We start from the raw sequence: 25318 nt of genomic DNA, 5'->3' as shown, positions 1-25318 counted from the left end.
GTATACTCTACCCATAAATCTAGATACAATATGGCGCTTATGCCATGCTTCTGATACATAAAATGACCTGGACTGTCCCTAGGCGGGACAGGAACTGCTGCTTCTAGCAGACCTTTTCTGGTTTTTAACTGACGTAATTTAGATAATAACGGCATGACTGAACTGTAACTTAGACACAATACGTAATTACAATACACAACGAACACGATAATTACTCCACATTCATACCACGACATTAAAATACATGAAGAACATTTTAAATAATAGTTCGAACAGAATACTACCTGGAATACGGAAAACAGAATACATGAATTTTCTCGAGAACAGAACTGACTAGAACAGAAACTAGATGCACTGCTGAAACAGTACGAAACTCACCGGTCTCATAAAGAGACACGTCAGGACCCGCATCCACCGAAGTGGACACTTCGTTTTGTGGGTCTGTGTACCACCAACCCACGGACCAGAGACAATTAGATTGACCCTGTCTAGATACTACCCCAGCAACGGTACTCACCGGGCAGCAAGAACGGAAGGCCTCAGACTGGACGGGACTGCTTCGACGCCTGACGGACGAACTTCGGACTTCTGTTACGGGTGGGCCTCCGGATACCTCGGACCTTGGACTCTCGGCTTGGGCTCTGGTCGGGACTTGCCGCGTTCCTCCACCGCCTCGTCTGGATGCTGGACCGCCACCTCCGTCTCCTCCGTGGGCCTGAGGGATACTTGAAGCAGAAATATCTGCACGTGCACGGTATGGTTCCGTCACGGCTGCAGAGGGTCAGGGGGCCGGCGTGGCTTCACCGGCGCGTGGGGAAAGGGCAAGTCCCTATTCGGGCGCCATTATGTGGTATATAAATAAATAATACCGGATCTAGGTTTGACTAGGCATAGCAATAACAGATAGCTCAATAAATAAGAGTCAAGATTCGAGGTAGTAGGAGTTTGCAGGTTTATTACAGCATAAAGGACAGGAACAGGACAACCTGCACAGGAATAGGATGGCAGCGCTGCCGGGGGCAGGATCGGAATCGGCGCGCTCTGGGGAAAGGACTGGCGTAACATTTAATAACAATACACAAGCATATATAGTAAAACAGTTGCATTACAGTACATATGATAGGCGGAGCAGTGGGTGTGGTCAATAGCAGTCGCGAAAGATAAGGGTGAAAGTGGGTGTAACAAGAGGCGTATACATAGACATGTGATGTAAACGTAACAGAATATGTCATGAATGGGGCGGAAACATGGAGGGGGCTACCTAAGGAGCCGGGACCTCTAACCTGGTGGTGCGCGCAAGCTGACAATGACGTGTTACTAGGAGAAGCTGGGGGCTACGAACTCTGTGCTAGGAGCAGAGACTGAAGTCTGGAGAGTCAGGGCGACATGTGCCTAAACCCTATCTAGTATCTGATGTTTAGAGAACATGTTGATATAAACTAGAAGTCAGGAGGGGAAAGGCTAACTTGATTCTAAGACTGGTGCATGCATTATTCTATATGTAGTGCGAGATGAAGAATATTAAATGACCATTAAATACAGTATTTCTCTTACATGGAGACGTAAAGGCTAGACAATGACGGAAACTATTGATGCGGTTCAGTAGCTTAGGAATGCAGAGAAGGAGGGCTGGACTGATAACTAGAATCATAACATACTCTTGGCAGACTCAGAGGCAGAGCCAGGCTGAACCGGGCACTGTGAGGCAGGAAGTAAGTGAAGGGTCAGGAATACAGGTGGGGGCTGTATCGCTCCTCAGCGAGGCTCAGGAGACAGAAGCTGAATCTGGTGTCCAGGCCCTTTTGAGGCCTAGGAACGGGGACTTTACAATGAAATAACGTGCACACTGAGAAACGTGGCAACGTAACTTTACATAGGCCTGATATTCGTAGTATTCGCGAGAACTGGAAACTGGCATACTAGAGGTGGACACAACTATAATTGCGTCATTAATCGAACATGGGGAATACATATGCATATTAATCATGCACACATAACATATGATGGAGGACGCGTAGGGACACAGAACATGGCAAAATCTACTTTTCCACACTTCAGTGTCTCTCCTGCCTCTTTCAGCAATTCTCTTGCCTCTTTCTATACCCCTGCTGCCTGTTTATGCACTTTTGTTGCCTCTTTTTGTACCTCTGTTACTTCTTTCAGCACTTCTCTTGCCTCTATCTGCACGTATGCTTGTTCTTTCTGCACATCTCTTGCCTCTTTCTGCATGTATGCTGGTTCTTTCTGCACTTCTCTTGCCTCTTTCGGCACCGCACTTGCCTCTTTTTTTTGGTTTGTTTTATATAGCGCGAACTAGACCCGAACCGAATCCGGTATCATAGCGCTTAACATAGCACCAGTTACATTACATGAGGACACACATTCATTTTTTGGGGAGATTAAGTGATTTGCCCAGAATCACAGGATGTGTTTGTTTAACGTCGTTACAGAGACTCGACCCCAGGTCCAAGGCTCTTGCCTTTCTGCACCTCTCTTGCCTCTTTCTGCACCTCTCATGCCTTTTTCTGTATCCCTGTTTCCTCTTTCTGCACTTCTCTTGCCTCTTTCTACATTTCTGTTGCTTCTTTCTGTTCTTTACCTGCCTCTTTCTGAGCCCCTCTTCCATCCTTCTGCACATCTCTTGCCTTTCAGCTTCTCTCTAGCCTCTTTCTGTAGTTCTCTTGCCTCTTTCTGCACCTCTGTTGCTTCTTTCTTTTTGTACTTCTCTTTCCTCTACCTACAACTCTGTTACTTATTTCTGCACCCCTCTTGCCTCTTTCTGCACCTCTGTCGGTTCTTTCTGTACTCCTCCTGCCTCTTTCTGCATCCCTCTTTCTGCACCCCTCTTCTCTCTTTTTGCCCCTCTCTCCCTTGTTTCTGTACTTCTCTTGCCTCTTTCTGCACCTATGCTGGTTCTTTCTGCACATCTCTCCCCTCTTTCTGCATCTATGTTGTTTCTTTTTGCACTTCTCTTGCCTCTTTCTGTACCTCTCTTGCCTCTTTCTGTACCCCTCTTCCCTCTTTCTGCGTGTCATTTGCCTATCTGCACCTCTCTTGCCTCTTTCTGCACCTCTTGCCTTTTTCTGTACCCCGTTCCTTCTTTCTGTACCTCTCTTGCCTCTTTATGCACCTCTGTTGCTTCTTTCTGCACTTCTCTTGCCTCTTTCTACATTTCTGTTGCTTCTTTGTGCTCTTTACTTGCCTCTTTCTGTGTACTTCTTCCATCTTTCTGCACGTCTCTTTCATTTCTGCACCTCTGTTGCTTCTTTCTGCACTTCTCTATCCTCTTTCTGCAACTCTGTTGTTTCTTTGTGCACTTCTCTTGCTTTGTTTTGACCGCTCTTGCTTCTTTCTGGACCGCTCCTTCCTATTTCTGCACCTCACCTGCCTCTTTCTGCACAACAAGCATCTTTCTGCTGTTCTCTTGCCTCTTTCTGCACCTCTGTTGCTTCTTTCTGCACTTCTCTTTCCTCTTTCTAAACCCTCTTGCCTCTTTCTGTATCTCTGTTGGCTCTCTCTGGGCCTCTTCTGCCTCTTTTGGCAGTTCGCTTGCCTTTTTCTGTACCCCTTTTGCCTCTTTCTGCACTTCTCCTGACTTCTTCTGTGCCTCTCCTGCCTCTTTCGGCAGTTCGCTTGCCTCTTTCTGCACCCCTCTTGCCTCTTTCTGCACTTCTCCTGTCTCCTTCTGTGCCTCTCCTGCCTCTTTCAGCAATTTTCTTGCCTCTTTCAACACCTCTGCTGCCTGTTTATGCACTTCTCTTGCCTATTTTTGCACCTCTGTTGGTTCTTTCTGAACCCCTCCTGCCTCTTTCTGTACCCCTCGTCCCTCTTTCTGCACTTCTCCTGCCTCGTCCTGTGCCTCTCCTGCCTCTTTCGGAACCCCTCTTGCCTCTTTCTGCACTTCTCCTTCCTTCTTCTGTGCCTCTCCTGCCTCTTTCAGCAATTTTCTTGCCTCTTTTTACACCTCTACTGCCTGTTTATGCACTTCTGTTGCCTCTTTTTGTACCACTGTTACTTCTTTCAGCACTTCTCTTGCATCTTTCTGCTATTCTCTTGCCTCTTACTGCACATATGCTGGTTCTTTATGCACATCTCTCGCCTCTTTCTGCATGTATGTTGGTTGTTTCTGCACTTCCCTTGCCTCTTTCTGCACCTCTCTTGTCTCATTCTGCACCCCTCTTCCTGCATGTCTCTTGCCTTTCTACACTTCTCTTGCCTCTTTCTACATTTTTGTTGCTTCTTTCTGAGCTTTACTTGCCACTTTCTGCGCCCCTCTTCCATCTTTCTGCACGTCTCTTGCCTTTCAGCTCCTCTCTTGCCTCTTTCTGCAGTTCTCTTGCCTCTTTCTGCACCTCTGTGCTTCATTCTTTCTGCACTTCTCTTTTCTCTTTCTGCAACTTTGTTACTTCTTTGTGCACTTCTCTTGCTTCTTTCTGTACTTCTTTTGCTTCTTTCAGGACCCCTCCTTCCCATTTCTGCATCTCATGTGCCTCTTTCTGCACAACATGCATCTTTCTGCTGTTCTCTTGCCTCTTTTTACACCCCTCTTGCCTCTTTCTGTACCAGTGTAGGTTCTTTCAGCATGTTTCTTGCCTCTTTCTGCACCTCTGTTGGTTCTTTTGGCACACTTCCTAACTCTTTCTGTACACCTCTTCCCTCTTTCTGCATTTCTCCTGCCTCTTTCTGTGCCTCTCCTGCCCCTTTCGGCAGTGCGCTTGCGTCTTCTGCACCTCTCTTGCCTCTTTCTGCACTTCTCTTGCGACTTTTCATACCTCTCTTGCCGTTTGCCTCTTTCTGCACCTATGTTGGTACTTTCTACACTTCTTTTGCTTCCTTCTGCACCTCTCTTGCTTCTTTCTGTACCCCTCTTGCCTCTTTCTGCACCCCTCTTGCCTCTTTATGCAACTCTCTTGCCTCTTTCTGCACCCCTCTTGCCTCTTTCTGTACCACTGTTGGTTCTTTCAGCACGTTTCTTGCCTCTTTCTGCACCTCTGTTGGTTCTTTCTGCACCCTTCCTGCATTTTTCTATACACCTCTTCCCTCTTTCTGCACTTCTCCTGCCTCTTTCAGCAGTTCACTTGCCTCTTTCTGCACCTCTGTTGCTCCTTTTTGTGCTTCTGTTGCCAGTTTCTGCACCTCTGTTGGTGCTTTCTGCCCTTCTCTTGATTATTTCTGCAACTCTCCTGCTTTTTTCTGCACGCCTCTTGGTTCTTTCTGCACGCCTCTTGGTTCTTTCTGCATCTCTCTTCCCTCCTTCTGCACATCTCTTGCCTCTTTCTGCAACCCTGGTTCCTCTTTCTCTACCTCTCTTTCCTCTTTCTGCAACTCTCTTGCCTTTTTCTGCACCACCTCTCTTGCCTATTTCTGCACTTCTATTGCTTTCTGCACTTCTCTTCCCCGCTCTGCACCCCTCGTACCTCTTTCTGCACCTCTGTTGCTTCTTTCATCACTTCTCTTGACAGTTTTCAGACCTCCCCTGCCTGCTTATGTACTTCTTCTGCCTCTTTCTGCACCTCTGTTGCTACTTTCAGCACTTTTATTGCCTCTTCCTGTACCCCTTTTGCTTCCTTCTGCACATATGTTGGTTCTATCTGCACCCTTCTTGCCTCTTTCTGCACCCCTCTTCCCTCTTCTGCACCTTTCTTGCCTCTTTCTGCAACTCTCTTGCCTCTTTATGTACCTCTCTTGCCTCTTTCTAGACCTCTGTTGGTTCTTTCAGCACTTCTCTTGCTTCTTTCTGCACTTATCTTGCCACTTTTTGCACCCTGCTTGCCTCGTTCTGCACCTATACTGGTTCTTTCTGTAATTCTCTTGCTTCTTTCTGCACCCCTCTTGCCTCTTTCTGCACCCCTCTTGGCTTTTTCTGCACCTCTCCTAGCTGTTTCTGTACCTTTCTTGGATGTTTCTGCACCTCCCTAGTCTATTCTGCACTTCTCTTGCACCTATGTGTCTTCAATCTGCACTTTTCTTGCCACTTTTCACACCTTTCCTGCCTATTGATGCACTTCTCATACTTCTTTCTGCACCCCTCTTGCCTCTTTCTGCATCCCTTTTCCCTCTTTCTGCACTTCTCTTGACTTTTTCTGCGCCTCTCCTGCTTCTTTCGGCAGTTTGCTTGCCTCATTCTGCACCTCTGTTGCTTCTTTCAGCACTTCTTTTGCCTCTTTCTGTACCCCTCTTGACACTTTCTGCACATATGTTGGTTCTGTCTGAACTTCTCGTGCTTCCTTCTGCACCTATGTTGGTTCTTTCTGCACCCCTATTGTCTCTTTCTGCAACTCTCTTGCCTCTTTCTGCACCCTTCCTGCCTCTTTCTATACCTCTCTTGCCTCTTTCTATACCTCTCATGCCTCTTTTTGCTCTTTGCTTGCCTCTTTCTACACCTTGCTTCTTTCTAAAACTCTCTTGCCTCTTTCTGCACACCTCTTTCTGCACTTCTCTTGTCTCTTTCTGCACCTCTCTTGCCTCTTTCTGCACCCCTGTCCCCTCTTCCCTCTTTCTGCATGTCTCTTGCCTTTCTTCAGCTCTCTTGCCTCTTTCTGCACACCTCTTTCTGCCCCTCTCTTGCCTCTTTCTGCACCCTTGTTTCCTATTTCATCACATCTCTTGGATTTCTTTGCACCTTCCTTGTCTTTTCTGCACCCCTCTTGCCTCTTTCTGCACCCCTGTTGCCTCTTTCTGCACTTCTCTTGCCACTGTTCACACCTCTCCTGCCTGTTTATGCACTTCTCTTGTCTCTTTCTGTACCTCTCTTGCCTCTTATTGTACTTCTCTTTCCTCTTTCTGCATCTTTGTTGCTTATTTCAGCACTTCTCTTCCCTCTTTCTCTATTCCTCTTCCCTTTTTCTGTACTTCTCTTGCCTCTTTCTGCACCTCTCTTGCCTTTCTGCACCCCTCTTGCCTCTTTCTACATCTCTACATCTCTTCTGCTGTTTCTACACCTCTCCTGCCTCTTTCGGTTTCTCTGTTGGTACATTCAGCACTTCTCTTGCTTCTTTCTGCACCCCTCTTGCCTCTTTCTACATCTCTACATCTCTTCTGCTGTTTCTACACCTCTCCTGCCTCTTATGGTTTCTCTGTTGGTTCATTCAGTACTTCTCTTGCTTCTTTTTTGCAACTCTGTTGCTTCTTTCTGCACCCCTCATGCCTTTTTCCGTACCCCTCTTGCCTCTTTCTGCACCTCTGTTGGTACTTTTTGCACCTCTGTTTCTTTTTTCTGCACCAATGTTCCATTTGTCTGCACCCATGTTCCCTCTTTCTGCACCTCTGGTGATTTCCGTACTTCTCTTGCTTCTTTTTGCAAATCTCTTGCTTCTTTCTGCACCCCTCTTGCCTCTTTCTACACCCCTGGTTCCTCTTTCTGCACATCTCTTTCCTCTTTCTGCACTTCTCTTGCCTCTTTCTTCAACTCTCTTGCCTGTTTATGCACTTCTCTTGCCTTTTTTGTACCCCTCTTGCCTCTTTCTGCACCTCCTTCTGCAAGAGATGTGCAGAAAGAGGAACCAGGGGTGCACCCTGGTTCTTCCTTCTGCACTTCTCTTTCTTCTTTCAGCACCGCTCCCGCCTCTTTCTGCACTTCTCTTGCATCTTTCTTCAACTCTCTTGCCTGTTTATGCACTTCTCTTGCCTTTTTTTGTACCCCTCTTGCCTCTTTCTGCATCTTTGGTGGTGCTTTCTGCACTTCTCCTGCTTCCTTCTGCCCCTCTCTTGCTTCTTTCTGTACCCCTCTTACCACTTTCTGCACCTCTCTTGCATCTGTCTGGAACTCTCTTGCCTCTTTCTGCATCCCTCTTGCCTCTTTCTGCACCTATGTTGGTTCTGTCTGCACTTCTCTTGCTTCCTTCTGCACCTCTCTTGCTTCTTTATGTATCCCTCTTCCCTCTTTCTGCACCCTCTTCCCTCTTCTGCACCTCTCTTGCATCTGTCTGGAACCCTCTTGCCTCTTTCTGCACCCCTCTTGTCTCTTTCTGCATGTCTCTTGCCTTTCTGCACCTCTTGTCTCTTTCTGTAGTTCTCTTGCCTTTCTCTGCACCCCTGTTCCTCCTTTCTGCACATCCCTTGCCTCTTTCTTCACTTCTTTTGCCTCTTTCTGTACCTCTGTTGCTTCTTTCTGTACTTCGCCTGCCTCTTTCTATACCTCTCTTGCCTGTTTATGCACTTCTGTTGCCTCTTTCTGCATCCCTCTTGCCTCTTTCTGCACCTATGTTGGTTCTGTCTGCACTTCTCTTGCTTCCTTCTGCACCTCTCGTGCTTCTTTATGTATCCCTCTTGCCTCTTTCTGCACCCTCTTCCCTCTTCTGCACCTCTCTTGCATCTGTCTGGAACCCTCTTGCCTCTTTCTGCACCCCTCTTGTCTCTTTCTGCATGTCTCTTGCCTTTCTGCACCTCTTGTCTCTTTCTGTAGTTCTCTTGCCTTTCTCTGCACCCCTGTTCCTCCTTTCTGCACATCCCTTGCCTCTTTCTTCACTTCTTTTGCCTCTTTCTGTACCTCTGTTGCTTCTTTCTGTACTTCGCCTGCCTCTTTCTATACCTCTCTTGCCTGTTTATGCACTTCTGTTGCCTCTTTCTGTACCTCTATTGCTTCTTTCTGTGCTTTTCTTCCCTCCTTTGACTGGGTGTGAGTGTTTGATTGGTTCGGATGCTCCGTCCATCACCACCCCCTTTTGTACCACTTAGTTCGCCGTAAGTTGGCGGGGTATGCTCAGACGTGAGTCCCTTGCTCACTTTGCCACTGGATTCAAGCAAGCCGGGCTGAAGACGGCTGAAATGCCAGAAACCGGTCCTCTGAAGATTGTTTCCGGTCCAGGGAAGGCATGGCTTGGCAATTCGGGCTGGACTGTTCCTATGAGGTACAGGGTCAGACTGATTTGCATATGGCCATGTCTGAATTGGGGTGGCAGAGTGGGCTGAAAAACGGCGATGGATTAAACCCAGATCTGTTGACTGGGTGTGAGTGTTTGATTGGTTCGGATGCTCCGTCCATCACCACTCCCTTTTGTACCACTTTCTTCCCTCTTTCTGCAGTTCTCTTTTCTCTTTCTGCAACGCTGTTGCTTCTTCCCACACTTCTCTTGCTTGTTTCTGCACCTCACATTCCTCTTTCTGCACAACTCTCTTGCCTCTTTCTGCACCTCTGTTGCTTCTTTCTGCAGTTCTCTTTTCTCTTTCTGCACCCTCTTGCCTATTTCTGCCACTCTGTTGGTTCTTTCTGCACCCCTCCTGCCTCTTCCTGCACCCCTCTTTCCGCACTACTTTTCCCTCTATCTGCACCTCACTTGCCTTGGTCTGTACCCATGTTCCCTTTTTTTGTACTTCTCTTGCCTCTTTCTGCTCCTCTGTTAACTTCTTTCTGTACTTCCCTTGATTCTTTCTGCAACTCTTGCTGCTTTCTGCACCCCTCTCGCCTCTTTCTGCACCATTGTTTCCTCTTTCTGCACCCCTCTTGCTTCTTTCTGCATCCTGGTTCCTCTTTCTGCACTTCTCCTGCTTGGTTCTCCATCCCTCTTACCTGTTTCTGCACCCCTCTTGCCTCTTTCTCCAACTCTGTTGCCTCTTTCTCCACCCCTCTTGCCTTTTTCTGTACCTCTGTTGGTTCTCTCTGCACCCATCTTGCCTCTTTCTGCACCTCTCCACCCTCTTTCTGTACCTGTTTCCTCTTTCTGTACCCCTGTTTCCTGTTTCTGCACTCTCTTGCCTCTTTCTGCACTTCTCTTCCCTCTTTTTACACCTCTGTTGCTTCTTTCTGCCCTTCTCTTGCCTCTTTCTGCACATCTCTTGCTACACCAGGAGCGCACAGCTATGATATGACTGACGTAAGTGTGTTCCAAAACTAGGGCTCCTAAAAAGGGAGTAACCCTAGCCCTAATGATTAAGTCAGCACAGCGGGAAGGCATGGGTGGGCCTGTAAGGAATTTGCAGCTAGATATTGTCTGTACCAGATAATGTGTTACTGAAGGTAAGTAACTTTGCAGTTGGAAGTCTCTATCAGATGAACGATTCCTTACCTTAGAATAGATATCCAAGCCATTCCATCCTTGCGGGGCTGTGGACACATTCCTCACACTAGAAAGTCCTGCAGGGCTGAACGGGTGAAATACCTGTCCCTGGGACCTGACTGCCCAAGAATTTTGACAAGGTAGGCTGAAGAGGTGTTTACAGTGGCAGCCACTCTTATCCATGAATTATGTTGACATTAGCAGGTCATGCGGGTCTTCGTTTAGCTGATATATTACTTTCCTTTTATATAGTAAAGCTGATCCTGCACTTGATTCCCCACTGATGTGGAAACCCCATTTACATTTCTTTGCGACTTAGATATCGTAATATTTGTTCTATCATCAGGTATGTTCGATACTTGACCTTTGGTTTGCTCTACGAATAGTCAGAGAGTTTTGACCAAATTTAATCACTATCCCTCCCCCTTTTTTCAGTCAGGAACTCATGACCTACGTCTTGCACGTGACCTTTTCCGCGTTATCCCGGACCCCAACCGGGTTGGAAATATCACCGGTATAGGGGTGAGTTCCCTGATTGAAGGTTTCTTTATGAATATTTTCTTTCTATTTAGATTGATGTCTCATACTTTGCCCTCCCCTTCAGATTCTTTAAAAACACCCCCACCACCCCAGTCTATTTGCTACGTGTATTCTGAACAATTGTGTCTTAACAATTTCCTTCTATTTCAAACGCTCCCCTCTTTGTATCCTCTCAATATAGAATACACATACCGTCTATTACGACTTGGGTATGTGTTTTATTTGCCTTCCTTTCAGAAAGGTTCTTCTATTACCACTATGGGCTTCTTAATGGGTGGCACGAGTGTGATGGTGTGCCACAAATTCTTATGTCGTCTTGTTTTAATTAAAGTACACTTGGTGATGGGGATGGTTTCTTGCATTTAGAAACACACCTGTTCATCCACATTGGACTGTTGTGCATGACATTTTTACCCACCCAAGTATACACCTGGTAATATACAACTCAGTATTTACAGTCAATAACCAGTTATGGCGCATCTAAGAGTCTTTGGAGTCTCCTTCCAAGTTGGTTTTCCACGTACGCTGGATTATTCACGGTGGTTTGTTATCGTGTAATTTGTCGTATTACCAAACTGTATATGATCTGTACTGAGTGAGCTCCTTCTGTTCTAAATCCAACCCTGAAGAGTCAGAGTTTACTGTTCGCTGATGAAACACGTGTCGGCATGCTGGTCTTTATACCAACAAGTATTAAAAGAAACAAGAAAAGTCACGACGACCATTGTTTTTATGTGTAGAATATGAACATACTCTGTTTTTTTACTTTGTGTGCACAGGTCTGTTGTAAATGTCCAGGCAGTAATGCTTGGCAAACATGTGCAGAGATGCCCACATTGCTGCATGACAGATGTGCAGGACTGGGACACCTCGAGCCAAGGCCATCATCGCAGCCGTTCCCGTGGTAGAATGGACTCTTAATCCCTCAAGGGGCTGCCTTTTGCATAAAGATCTGCTACGTTTTGGCTGAGAATTACCCAGTGAGAAATGGTCCTTTTCTGCACTGCCCAACCTTTCTTTGCTCCCACCTAACCCGCAAAGTGTTGGTCGTCCACCCAGAACTCTTTTGTGCGGTCAAGGTAAAACGAAAACCTCTTTTTGGGTCCAGAATCTGGAGATACTCTTCTTCGTTAGAGGGATGCAGGGGAGCGAAAAGGTGGGCAGATTGACCCAGATGGAATGGGGTCACCACCTTTGGAAGAAATTAAGCATGGGTGCAAAGCACCACTTTATCTATGAAGGTCATCTTGTAGGGGTTTTTACATGATAACGCCAGCAATTCACGCACCCTCTGGGCAGATGTTATTGCCACTAGAAAGGTTGTCTTGATTGTAAGCAGCCGGAGGGGACAATCATTCAATTGTTCATAAAGAGGTCCCACTGAGGCATGACAAAGGGTGTGGTTGGAAACAAGCATCGATCCTCCAATCAGGCTGCCCCTTCGGAAGGATCTTCTCTCACTTTCAGAAGCTCTGGATACCAGACTCTCCTTGCCAATTCTGGAGCCACAAGAATGACGGGCCCGGTTGCTCTTGATATTCTTCAGAACCCTGTGCTGAAGTGGTGTGAGTGGAAAAGCGTACAACAGGCCTGAGCTCCACCCACGACTAAAAGTGCTGCAAGCCTATAGGCATCTTAGAAATGCCAGCATGCAAAACTGCTGACATTGTGCATTCTCTTCGGAGGCGAACATATATAACCAAAATTCTCCCCACTGCTGAAAGAGACCTTGTGCCACCTCCAACTGGAGACAGCCGTCGATGCCTAGCAGATTACTAATGGCGAGTTCATCTGCCCTGGCGTTCAGAGAACCTGCCAGGTGTTGAAGCACCCTGCTGTTCCAACCATGTCGGAAATGCAGGGCCTCTTGACAAACGGTTGATGACTCCACACTGCCCTGTTTGTTGCAGTACCACATGGCTGTGGTGTTTTCCGTGAACACCTGCACCAACTTTCCCTTGACAGAGGGAAGAAAAGTTTCAATGCTAATCGGATCACTCGAAGCTCCAACCAATTGATATGGAGCCTGACTCCGCCGGGGACAAGTGACCCCTGATCTCCACCTCTCCCAGATAGCCTCTTCCAGTCCAGGAGTGACGCATCTGTCACCACTGTGTGATCTGGCTGGGGAAGGGAGAGGGGTCTACCTTTGAATCAATTGTGGTAGTCAACCACCACTGCAGGTCTCTTGCAGTTCCTTCCGAGATCTGGACCATGTTGGTGATATTTCCTTGTTGCTGTGCATGCTGGAACTTCAGGTCCCACTGGAAGGCATGCCAGGTGGTGTATGCTGGCTCTGCAAACAGGATGTAAGAGGTCATGAGGCCCAACAGCCTCGGAGTCAGTCTCACCAATATCCAGGACAGAGGCTGCTGATACATCAGAATCATTACCTGAATACTCTGGACTCGCCGCACAGGAGGATAAGCCCCAAACTGCACTTTGTCTAGAAGAGCTCAAATTTATTTATTTTATTTGATTTATTTTATTTGAAGAGTTTTATATAGCGCTGGCTAGACCCCGAGGTATCAGAGCGCTTTACATGAGGTTAAACAGTGTTACAAAGTTACATCAGTTACAAGAGCTTGGCATAAAGATAAGGAGTTACATCAGTTACTTAAACATTAAATAACATAGCATACAAGATCAAAGGGGTATAAAGGGTAATGGGGGATAGAATGCAGATCAGGTCTCAGCACACCAGCCAAAGGGGTGAAGAACTACAGGAGATACCAGGAAGTCTGATCATTAATAAACCTACTGGTTTGTTGACTCAACCACATCCAGAGCCAGGGTCCCTCGCTGCGTCTGGTCGCAATTAGAGCTGGAATGGGTCCGAGGGAGGGGACGAGAAAGGTGACACAAGAGGGAGTCGAGTTAGGGCAATGGTAGGTCCGGCAGAATAAGGTACTAATCAGTGGAGTGAATCAGTCTGGGAGGCTTTCCAGTCCGCAAAAAGGGGGATCCAGGACATGGACCCCAAATACCTCGTCACAAAATGGCAGTACTATGGGCAAACAGAAATCCGTTCTTAAAGGCCAACAAGAAAGATAAACATACCACAGGTACAAGTCAGAGTGTGGGGGGGAAATCCCAGTACTGTATGGAGGAAGGCTGGATGTCATTGATCCCTCACGCATTGTCAAGGTCACCGCGGGGAGCCTAGGCAGCGGCCTCGGGAGAAAAAGGCAGCCGTGGGGTCAGGAGGGCGTGGTGACAACCGGAAGGGAAAACAAACTCAGCGGCACGGGCAGCCGACCCGGCCCTCACAAAGGCTGCTCAGTTGGGGGAAAACATGATCTGTGCGACCCTGCCGCAACCCTGTAAAAGGCACAGCAGGTCGTCAGGCCACCTCAGCACAGGTCCAGAAAGGCAGGCAGCAGCCAGGAGGGGCGATCCCCAGTCAGAACACATGCAGACACCAATGTAGCCCAGTCTGGCTTCGGCCACGATGTACCGGATCAGCAATCAGCAGACTCACAGGTCCATCGGATGGTGGGGAAGCTCACCAATGCTTCACCCCCACCAACAGCCTCACAGGGTCTACCGGATGGTGGGGAGTCTCACCGATGCAATACCCCCAACCGCCATCCACGGCAGAATCGTCAGTATTTGTTCTGAGAGGCGGGGGAATAAAGAAGACACAGCGGAGAGACTGGGTAGAACAGTGCACAATGTCCGGCTGGGTAGGAGACGGTTGAGGTGGGGACCGGAGCCAATTCTCCTCTGATGCCCGGTGGAGCTGCCCAGACAGCTATAACCATGTTGCTCAGGCTCCGTGTTCAGCACCTCGATCAAGTTTCATTCATAGATCTCAAGCCCGATGCGGGGGAATTGTAGAGACGAGGGCCATAGTCAGATGTGACCCAGGTGAGTGGAAGGTTCAAGGGGGGGGAGAATATCCGGGGATTTGAGCCAAAAAGGCAATCCCTAGCCGGGAGCTCCCGGCCGGAGCTCCTCACCTGACGGCCATCTTGTCTTCTTGTCTCGTCATATGAAAGGAAGCATCTGAGAAGGAGTCAGGTGAGACATCGGCACGTTCATAGAGAACCCCAGCAAATGCAGGAGGTCCACCATAGTCTGAAGGTGGGAGAGGATAGCCGGAGCGCAGATGCTTCAGAAGGCATTTGACAAGGTAGAGGAAAACTGAAACCCCTAACATGCGCAGATGAGCTGCAACAACCACCATCACCTTGGTGAACACCTGAGGGGCACTCCTAAGGCTGAAGGGGAGCACGTGCTAATGGCCTACCTTGGACTGTAGGTATCTGTAGCCCGCAGGATGGGGATGTGATAATACGCATCCTGTGTCGTGCCTGCAGACTCGGTTGGCAAAATCGGGATGAAGAGTTGGTTGGCAAGATGGCCGCCGGGATTACACGCGCATGTGCGAAGATTAGCGCATGCGCATGAATGGCTCCAAACAGGATTTAGACCCTCCTTTCAGCCCCAGTGACGCTTCGCGTTCGTTTCCTATTCCGGGGCTTAGTTGCAGATATCTGGGTCACGGTGGTGGCGTTTTCGGGCTCGTCGGGGTTGCGGCTTTCACGGCGGTACGAGTGAGCATGTTATATGCACTTTGAATCCACGGTGCAGGTACGCTAACCTTGAAGCTTCTCTCAGCATTTTGTGAGTTCTGGTCCGGTGTTTTACTGAGATTCGGTTGTTTGACATTGCTTTGTATTTGCAGCTAGTTGGTATTCTTCTCTTGGTTACCAGCTGGACTTTGTTGCTTACCTATTGTCTCCCTGACTTCCTCAATGGAATAGGTTTCTTTTTGTTTTTGGCTAAATTCTCCGTATATAACGTTCTCAATTAGATCTAGACTGAGATAAAAGATAGAGACAGCGGTTCTCTGTTTTTTTGTTATTAGTGCAGGTTGCACTCACCTATTGTTGGGGTCAGATCTATGTGTATCCCGTCCTAGATTCAGGTATGGCTATGATAGATATTGATTCATATGTTTTCCCAGTTAATACCCAAAGAGTGACTTTAGATTATTGCCTTTACAGGAAGGTTCAGGAAAGTCTGTTGTGTACAAAGGTCCTTAGTCCTCCTCCGCACCACCTCTAACAAAGAGACAGGTACATAGAAAGATTAATTACAATACACACTCAATTCTTAAGAGTTAGGGAGCTACGTTAAACTCCAGACACCTGCCCTCCAAAGAAGACCCCTCCTTACCTTGTTTTGTTTCCCCTCTTCCCCCCGGGCATCATCATTTGTTCTTTAGTTTATCATATAAATATTCTGGAATTTGGTGGTGTTTTCGGGAAGTTGTGGACTTAGCTTCACTTCTATGGTACTTCCGAGGCAACATCAGCAGCGACCACGACAGAACGCGAAGCCCATAAAAAGGTATATTTGCCGCCCAAGTACCATGGAATTGAACCTGGAAGACCTGGCTAACATGATAGGAAATCTTCAGAGGGAGACCAAAGCGTTAACTACTAGAGTGGACACGCTTAATAGAGATAGGGAGGGTAGATCATCCGGCTCACAAAACCAAGTCATACAGGTTGTTACCCCTCCTCCTCCAATACCGTTAGCCCCCCCTGAACGTTTTTTCGGGGATCCTGCTAAATGTGCCGCATTTATCAGCCAATGCCATTTACATTTCATGTGTAAGGCATCTTGTTTTTCTTCAGATCAGGCAAAGTTAGCGTTTGTAATTTCCTATCTAGGAGGGTCAGCTGCCAATTGGACTATACCTTTAATAGAAAGGGATGATCCTTTACTCTTAGATTATGAAGCCTTCAAAAAAGAACTACGTAAACTATTTGACAAACATACTTTTACCCATGCTGCTGATGCTGAATTATTGAACCTAAAACAAGGTTCTAAAGACCTGCCCACATACATCTCCACCTTCAATCGGTTAGTGGCAGAAGCAGATTGGCCTGCTGAAAAGAGTAGCGCGTTGTTCTATAAGGGCTTACGTGATGAGCTAAAAGATGCACTGGCTCATGTTGTTGATCCGCCAGACTCTTGTACAGAGTTAATAGACTTAGTAGTAAAGTTAGATCACCGATTGGGGGAAAGAAAGAAGGACAAGACATGATTTGAATTCAATAAAATAAATTATCGAGAGAAGAGAACGGAGACAGAATCAAAGGAGGAAGTCCCAGAACCTATGCAAATAGGGAGTGTTAAGGCTCCTCTTAGTGAAGCAGAGAGACAATGCAGAAGGGATAATAAATTATGTCTGTACTGCGGCAAGGCTGGTCATTTCCTAAGAGAATGCCCTGTCAAGCCAAGGCAAACTAGGAGGTCAGAAAACTAGAAGACCCGAGGTCAAAAGAGACTGAGGCATCTGGTCATTCTGGATTTATAGTCTCATCGCTTCATACCAAACAGGGTCATTTTTTTGTGCCTTCTCTATTGCAGTGGAACAACACGAGTATAGAAATACCCATAATGATTGATTCCGGGGCCTCTGGGAATTTTATGGATGCTCAGTGGGCCAGGGACCACGGTATTCCTAATACACCGAAGGCAATAAGAGAAGAGTTCTTCACCATTGATGGGAGCGCATTAAAATCAGGTCCCATCTCTCATACCACGGACACACTAGAAGTATTTCTTTCATCAAATCATTGAGAGGTACTTAACTTCGATTTGATTCAATCTCCGCAATTACCCGTGATATTAGGTCTCCCTTGGTTGCGAAAGCACAACCCGTCCATAGACTGGTCAGAAGGTCAGGTGGTGTTTAATTCCGTATCCTGTAAGGAGCACACACGACCCACGGTCTCTTTGTTACATAATGTTGACTCCTGTACTGTGTGTGTGACCAGCACCTCTCAAAATGATAACCAACAGTGCCAGCTCATAGGAACATCATCTTCTTCGGAACAATATGAGGTGGATGAACCTGATACATCGCTACCTAATGCCTACCAGGAGTATTGTGCAATATTTGATGCTGAACAAGCAACCAGTCTACCTCCTCATAGGGTATATGACTGCTGAATAGATTTACAAGCAGGAGAACGCATACCCACGAGTAGAGTATATGCATTGACTGAAAGAGAAAACCTTTATTTAAGAGAGTATTTGGACAAGATGTTGGATTTAGGATTTATTCGTGTCTCTAGATCCCCCGCTTCTTCCGCTCTCTTTTTCATACCTAAACGGGAAGGCGGATTACGTTGTTGCATCAACTATCGTGCCCTCAACGCTGTAACCATAAAGAACAGATATCCAATACCACTCATCTCCTCTTTGCTGGTTCAGGTGAAAAATGCAAGATACTTCCCAAAGTTGGATTTAAGAGGGGCTTACCACCTTGTGAGAGTAAAGGAAGGCGATGAGTGGAAAACCGTTTTCTGCACAAAGTTCGGGTTATTCGAATATCTTGTAATGCCCTTTGGGCTATGCAATGCTCCCTCTGCCTTCCAGTTTTATATTAATGACGTACTAAAAGACCTATTAGACAAATGTGTGATAGCATACATTGATGATCTGCTAATTTACTCGACTACTTTAGAGGAACACATAGTACATGTCAGATCGGTATTGAGTAGATTAAGAGAAAATCTACTGTTCTGTAAATTGGACAAATGCTTCTTCTATAGGTTTCAAGTAGCCTTTTTGGGATATATAATTTCTGCTCACGGGTTACAAATGGATCCTCACAAGATCCAAGCAGTAGCACAATGGCCAGCTCCTACAACAGTTAAAGAAATACAGCGTTTCCTAGGTTTCGCTAACTTTTACAGGCGCTTTATTGAACACTTCTCTGAAATTGTCTCCTCTATCACCAAACTCTTGAAGAAAGACACACCCTTTAACTGGTCTTCCGAAGCAGAAGAGGCTTTTGGTACATTGAAAAAGGCTTTTCCCAGTGCTCCCATTCTGAGACACCCCGATCAACAGTGTCCGTTTGTGGTGGAAGTAGATGCTTCCCAAGTCGCCGTCGGAGGTGTTTTGTCCCAGGTCCACCCAGACACTGGAGAATTACATCCTGTGGCCTATTATTCGCACAAATTGTCTCCAGCAGAGATCAACAATGCCATAGGGGAAAGGGAACTGCTAACAATAAAGAAGGTGCTGGAAGAATGGTGACAGTATTTGTTAGGCACCCGGTATACAGTTACTATCATAACCGATCACAGGAATTTGCAGTATCTGAAAACCACAAGGGCGCTATCTATGAGACAACTCAGATGGACTCAGTTTTTTGGTGGTTATGATTTTGAGATACACTTTAGAGCAGGCAGGAAAAATGGGAAAGCAGATGCTCTATCCCGTATTGGTTTTGGATTGCCCCCTGTAAATGAGCACCCACCTACCATCATAAACAACGACAGAATAATAGGAGTACTCACAGTGGAAGAAAATTTCCTTAAACAGGTAGTACAGGCACAACAAGACCCTAAAACGAAAGTATTTCTAAAGTCACACACCTCCCAAGTCACACAAGGTTTACACTATGTTAAGGGAGGGTTGTTTATTCCTAGTCCTCAGTTGCAACAATAGGTTCTTCACTGGTGCCATACACAGGGAGTGGCTGGACACCCAGGGCATAAAAAGACGATAGAAATGGTGAAACGTTATTGTTGGTGGCCAAATTTGACTCACGACATACAGAAGTATGTTAAAACCTGCCATGTTTGTGCCCAAGGAAAAGAGCTTCCCATATTAGACCTGTGGGGCTTTTATATCCCATTCCCACTCCTCCTAGTCCATGGCACACAGTGTCCATGGACTTCATTGTTGAGTTGCCATGTACTAAGAAGGGGAATAATACACTAATAGTAGTTGTAGACTTGTTTACAAAGACAACTCACTTTATCCCTTTGACAGGTCTTCCTTCTTCTAGCACTTTTGCAAAGACCTTCTTACAGCACATTGTTAGATTACATGGCATTCCCTCTGTCTTGATAACCGATAGGGGGGCACAATTCATTTCTAAATTCTGGAAGCAATTGTGTGTGTTACTGCACATTGACGTTTGTTTGTCTTCTAGCCATCACCCTCAGACAGACGGACAAACAGAACGTGTCAATCAGAGCTTTGAGCAATTTATAAGATGTCAGGCTTTACTGACACTCCAGGAATGGGATGAAGTTATTTGGTTGGCCGAATTATCATATAACAACAGCCATCATTTCTCCACCTTGTTCACTCCCTGTTATGGTTCACATGGCTTCCATCCCAGGGTATTGCCTATTCCTCTTTCCTCCTCTTGTGACCCTCCTGCAGTCACAGCTCTAGTGCAACATCTACAGACTGTACATAGTGCTATTCAGGACAATCTAGATAGGGCTAAAATAGCCTACAAGAAAGGGGCGGATGCACATAGGACTCAGGAACCCGCTTACCAAGTTGGTGACAATGTTTGGTTGTCCACTAAACACATAACATTACGAGGAACTTGTAAATGTAAACCCAAGTACATTGGACCCTTCTCGATCATTAAAGCGGTGAATCCAGTCGCTATGAAACTCGAGTTACCTTCCTCTATGAAAATGTATCCCGTATTCCATGTGTCACTTCTTAAGCCTGTCGAACCTGGTACTCGTCTTCCGGTGGCCCCTATCCCCATCACTATTGATTCTGAGGAGGAATATGAAGTTGAAACTATTATTGATTCCAGGAGGAGTAGAGGAAGACTGCAGTATTTGATCCATTGGAAGGGTTATGGAATGGAGGAACGTACTTGGGAACCTGCTAGCCAGGTACATGCGCCTCGCCTACTCTGCGCTTTTCATAGGCGCTACCCCACCATACCCAAACCAGTTGGGGGGAGTTTGGGAGGGGTGTACTGTTGTGCCTGCAGACTCAGTTGGCAAAATCGGGATGAAGAGTTGGTTGGCAAGATGGCCGCCGGGATTCCACGCGCATGTGCGAAGATTAGCGCATGCGCGTGAATGGTTTCAAACAGGATTTAGACCCTCCTTTCAGCCCCAGTGACGCTTCGCGTTCGTTTCCGATTCCGGGGCTTAGTTGCGGATATCCGGTCACGGTGGTGGCATTTTCGGGCTCGTCTGGGCTGCGGCTTTCATGGCGGTACGAGTGAACATGTTATATGCACTTTGAATCTACGGTTCAGGTACGCTAACCTTGAAGCTTCTCTCAGCATTTTGTGAGTTCAGGTCCGGTGTTTTGCTGAGATTCGGTTATTTGACATTGCTTTGTATTTGCAGCTAGTTGGTATTCTTCTCCTGGTTACCAGCTGGACTTTGTTGCTTACCTATTGTCTCCCTGACTTCCTCAAGGGAATAGGTTCCTTTTTGTTTTTGGCTAAATTCTCCGTATATTACGTTTTCAATTGTATCTAGACTGAGATACAAGATAGAGACAGCGGTTCTCTGTTTTTTTGTTATTAGTGCAGGTTGCACTCACCTATTGTTGGGGTCAGATCTATGTGTATCCCGTCCTATATTCAGGTATGGCTATGATAGATATTGATCCATATGTTTCCCAGTTAATACCCAAAGTGTGACTTTAGATTATTGCCTTTACAGGAAGGTTCAGGAAAGTCTGTTGTGTACAAAGGTCCTTAGTCCTCCTCCGCACCACCTCTAACAAAGAGACAGGTACATAGAAAGATTAATTACAATACACACTCAATTCTTAAGAGTTAGGGAGCTACATTAAACTATGTTCTTTATCTTTCATATAGCGGATGGTCAGCAGAGACACACCTGCTTCCAGGATTTCCAGACACCTGCCCTCCAAAGAAGACCCTGTGTTCCCCTCCTTACCTTGTTTTGTTTCCCCTCTTTCCCCCGGGCATCATCATTTGTTCTCCAGTTTATCATATAAATATCCTGGCATTTGGTGGTGTTTTGGGGAAGTTGTGGACTTAGCTTCACTTCTATGGTACTTCCGAGGCAACATCAGCAGAGACCATGTCATCCTGCAGGTCCAACGCTACCATCCAGTCTTCTTGGTCTAGGAGAGACAAGACCTGAGCTAAAGTAAGCATGTTAAGCTTCTCTCTCTTGAGGAAGAGATTGACGGTCTGAAAATCTTTAATGGGCTGTAACCCTTTCTTCTTCTTCGAAATCAGAAAGTAGCGAGAATAACACCCACTGCCTACTTCTAAAACCAGGACTCACTCTATAGCCCCCTCGGCCTGGAGAGCTGTAACTTCCTCTTGGAGTAACTTTAATTGATCCTCCATTATGTTGAAATGGTGGAATAGGAGGAGGAAAAGAAAGGAAAGGTAGAGAATAGCCCTCCTGACGATCTACAAGACCCAAATACATGCATGGCCTTGTAGAACTCTTTAATTTGGGCGTGGGTCGCTCCAGCTCCCGGAAAGAGAGGGAGGCGTGAAGTCAACCCTGGCTCTGGCTCCACAGAACCGTGCACTAGAGCATCGGTGCTCCTTACCTCTTTCATCAACATACAGTCGAGGTGTAGACTAAGTCCACTTTAACTTTTTCTTGTGCCTCTTCCCCGAGTATCCTGAGGACCTCGAGTGGGAGGAAGAAGACTTAGGGCTCCAGGAGTGCTCCCACAACCTCCTCTTCTTCAATCGGAACTGGGATCTCCACTGAGTCTCGCTGGATGGTGTTGACTGCCTAGCCGCAAGGAGATTCATAGCCTGCTCCCGTAAGGCCTTCAACGCCATGGCCTAACAGTCCGAGCACGACTTCCAAGTTGTGGTCGCTCTCGAGACACTAAAGGCAGACAAGTTGGGGATCATTAACTGACACGGTGCAGTGACAAACGCCACATGGTATAAATCCTGTCTTCCTTAAAGACATCCCTTGACATACGATGGAAAAAACTTCTGAAGTCGACAAAAAGTCCCAAAACACCTGTCAAAAAGCGACAGTAGGGGTAGCTTTTCCCAGATTGGCTCTTAACTGTTGCGGAAAGAAAAGAACTGATGTCCGGTCACCTAGGTGGTGTCTTTATAGGTGACTGCGTCGTCATAACTGAAGTCAACTACGCCAACATCACGCAGAGCCGAATGGAGCCACCCGATGACATGCGCAAGGGATACTGCTCATGCAAACGTTTCTGGATTCAGCCTGACGCCTGAGAAATTCTAAGTTAAGGAATATGCAGCTAGAAGTCTGTATCAGATACCCCCTTACGAGATACTGGACAGCTTTTTTTACTTGGTAAATGCTGTGACTAGGTCGTGGTAAGAGACAGGGACCCTGGAGACCTGCATTGTCTACTTAATAAGAGACCCTTACAATTTGGGTATAGTCCTCTCCAATGTGAACCTACATTTTCGGACCGCACGTTTAGTAGTGGTGAATGAGCGGGAGAGCTCGGTGTAAGCTGTTAGAAGGCCAATGGCCACATGTGGCCAGAGGGAGTTGTATAGTTTGGGAAACAAAAAGGTTACACACCCCAACCAGGACAGTTCCAAATAGCTGAAAGCAAGCTAAATCGAGATGTGTGGGAAAGCAAAATCACATCAGAGACTCCACTACAGGATCCCAGGATACTGGTAGATGTGATGAAGCTAGAGGGATTTCAATAATGGGACCTTCTGGGTATGCAAATCCAAAGTGGGCGATATTTGGTTTGAGGGAGACATGTTAACATTGACAAGCTTAGGCATCACTATGAAATGGCAGATTCCCAATACTTTAAATATATTCAGTTACGCCATGCACTAACCAAATATTCCGCCCTAATGCAGGACATCCCTGAGTATTCACCGCACAAACACAGATTACTGGTGGCCCCTCTAAATAGACATGCAATATCACAAATAAATAGTACATAGCTTTGCAATGCTAACCGGCCCTAGACAAGAGTACAAATAAATGCGAGCATGCCTTGGGTGCCATAGAGGACACAGAATGGGGGGAAGCCTGAGATACCCACTTGAGATGGCAACATGAATAGGCTTTCAGCCGATGCAACTTAAAAAGTTGCTTGAGTGTCAGATTGTTATCTTAGAGGATGTGAACAACAAGGCACTTTATTCCATACAATATCGGAATGGCCAAAATGACACAATTGCTCTGCAGTTGGAGTTGAAGTGGCTGATGGTGGGGCAGATTTACAAGAAACTGGCGCAGCTCTATGTTATAGCAGAGATCCGTCAGTTTACTTGCGTCACTCAAAAAAAACCTTGTGCCACCATGGATGCATCACATTTACAATGCGGCATACCATGGCACAAGTAATCGCAGATGCTTCACTCATCTGTTGGCGTAATGGTAATGCATTGCTGGAATCGTGTCTTAAGCACAATGCAGTTCCAGTAATGCTCAGGAATGCCTAGTGCTAATGTGCTGCATCACGCCTTACGCCTGCTTCAAGCAGGCATAAGGTTTTGACACAGTGGCGTCGTATAAGTGGCGCAGTGAAATCTTGTAGATTTCAATGCGTCACTTTTATGAGGCTTTCCTTGTGTCGGAACGCCCACCCTGCATACATTATAGCTGACACAGGTATAATGTGGCACAGGGCTTTACAAAATGATGCATCTCCCTAGATGCATCATGTTGTAAATGTGGTGCATTGTTTACACTGAAGCTGCGTCACAAAAGTGACGCAAGGGCGGCGTAAAAGTGTCAAAAGGGGCTTGTAATGCCTAGGGATCTGGGTTGACTGAACATATCAAGATACTCCTTGCTGTTTTGTACTACAGCTCTGATAGTGGCTATGTGTGGACATTATACTCTGGGGGAGTAAAGAAGTACCCCCCTTCAGGTCAGTGGAGGCATAATATGGACAGGTTTTGAAAAGTAAGATTGTGTCCACAAAAGTTCACAAAGGTATGGGTCCCTGGATAGAATGATGGGAACGGAATTAGCTGTTCACCGTAGGAGTGGTATGATCAGGGATACAGGTGGAAGGTGCCGATCGCCTTGTCTAGAGTACTTTTCGAAGAGTGGGAATATGGAGGTTGACCTGGAAGAAGGGGAGAGAAGTGTCAACTATCTTGTCCATCAAAAAGACGCAAGACTCACCGCACACCTCAATGACTATTGTACCTGAAATATTGAATTTTTTAACTGTTTGATTAATTAAAATCATTATAGTAAAGAAAAGAAAAAAATAAATATGTATCTATGATCTGAGACGATGTTGGTTCATTACTAAATATATTTTAATGTGATGATAAATAATAACGTTTGTATAAAAAAAAACAGTAGAACACATTCTCCTCTAGGGGTTCTTTTGTAACACAGTGTATTTTCTTTCAGTCTTTCCCATTCTTCACTCAAGTAAAGGTAAACTAATTATAAAGATATTGTTCAGTTTATTAATCTTTTAACAGTACACTTTATTCATATGGTGCGTGTCTTTCTTTCTCTTACAGCCGTTTATCCTACCTCAAACCTTGGCGCTAAAGAATCTTTATGAAGAAAGAGTGCAGTACTGTCTAGACTGAGAAGCTGTGACAAAAAAGAAAATATAACAATAAAATGTCTAATCACATGAAACAAGGAACCATGTATAATTTTTACTTAATCCCGTACTTGGCTAGTGTGAACCTTGCCTCTCTGCCATCTCTGATATTCTGCACAGATCACCTTCTTCCAACTGGTCAAGACTGAGGGAGGCGCTCTCGGCTCTGCCCCGTTTACCTTCGCTTGGTCTGTTCTCGCCGCGTGCTCGCTACAGTCCGGGGACGCCATTGTGTGGGCAGCGCGATGGAGCAAGTGCAGTCATCTGCAAAAAAAAATGTGCAGGCCCACAGGTACAACTAGGGTGACCAACTGTCATGGGTGCAAATTCAGGACGGTGAGTGTAAACAGGTGGTCAAAACTTAAGGTACGTTTTACAGACACATCAAAGGAGGTTGCGAAATTGAATATGTTATAGAATTCCAATAGAAGCCCAGGTTA

At 46.3% G+C, this 25318-nt stretch overlaps 1 protein-coding gene across 2 annotated transcripts in view; it reads left to right on the top strand.

The window, feature by feature from the left end:
* Positions 1 to 24916, top strand: part of SPMIP8 (sperm microtubule inner protein 8) — a 314131-nt gene extending 289215 nt beyond the window's left edge. The window contains exons 8-9 of one of the 2 annotated variants that reach the window (XM_078668396.1): positions 24674 to 24700; positions 24790 to 24916. In XM_078668396.1, coding sequence (XP_078524522.1) covers positions 24674 to 24698 — 25 coding nt within the window. In that variant the 3' untranslated portion in view covers positions 24699 to 24700; positions 24790 to 24916. The remainder of the gene's footprint in view (positions 1 to 24673; positions 24701 to 24789) is intronic. The other variant, XM_078668395.1, reaches the window with a different exon arrangement.
* Positions 24917 to 25318: the final 402 nt, after the last annotated feature.

Source organism: Lissotriton helveticus, chromosome 12 (genome assembly GCF_964261635.1).
Source record: "Lissotriton helveticus chromosome 12, aLisHel1.1, whole genome shotgun sequence".
Taxonomy (NCBI): Eukaryota; Metazoa; Chordata; class Amphibia; order Caudata; family Salamandridae; genus Lissotriton; species Lissotriton helveticus.
This window is presented reverse-complemented; position numbering and strand designations above follow the sequence as displayed.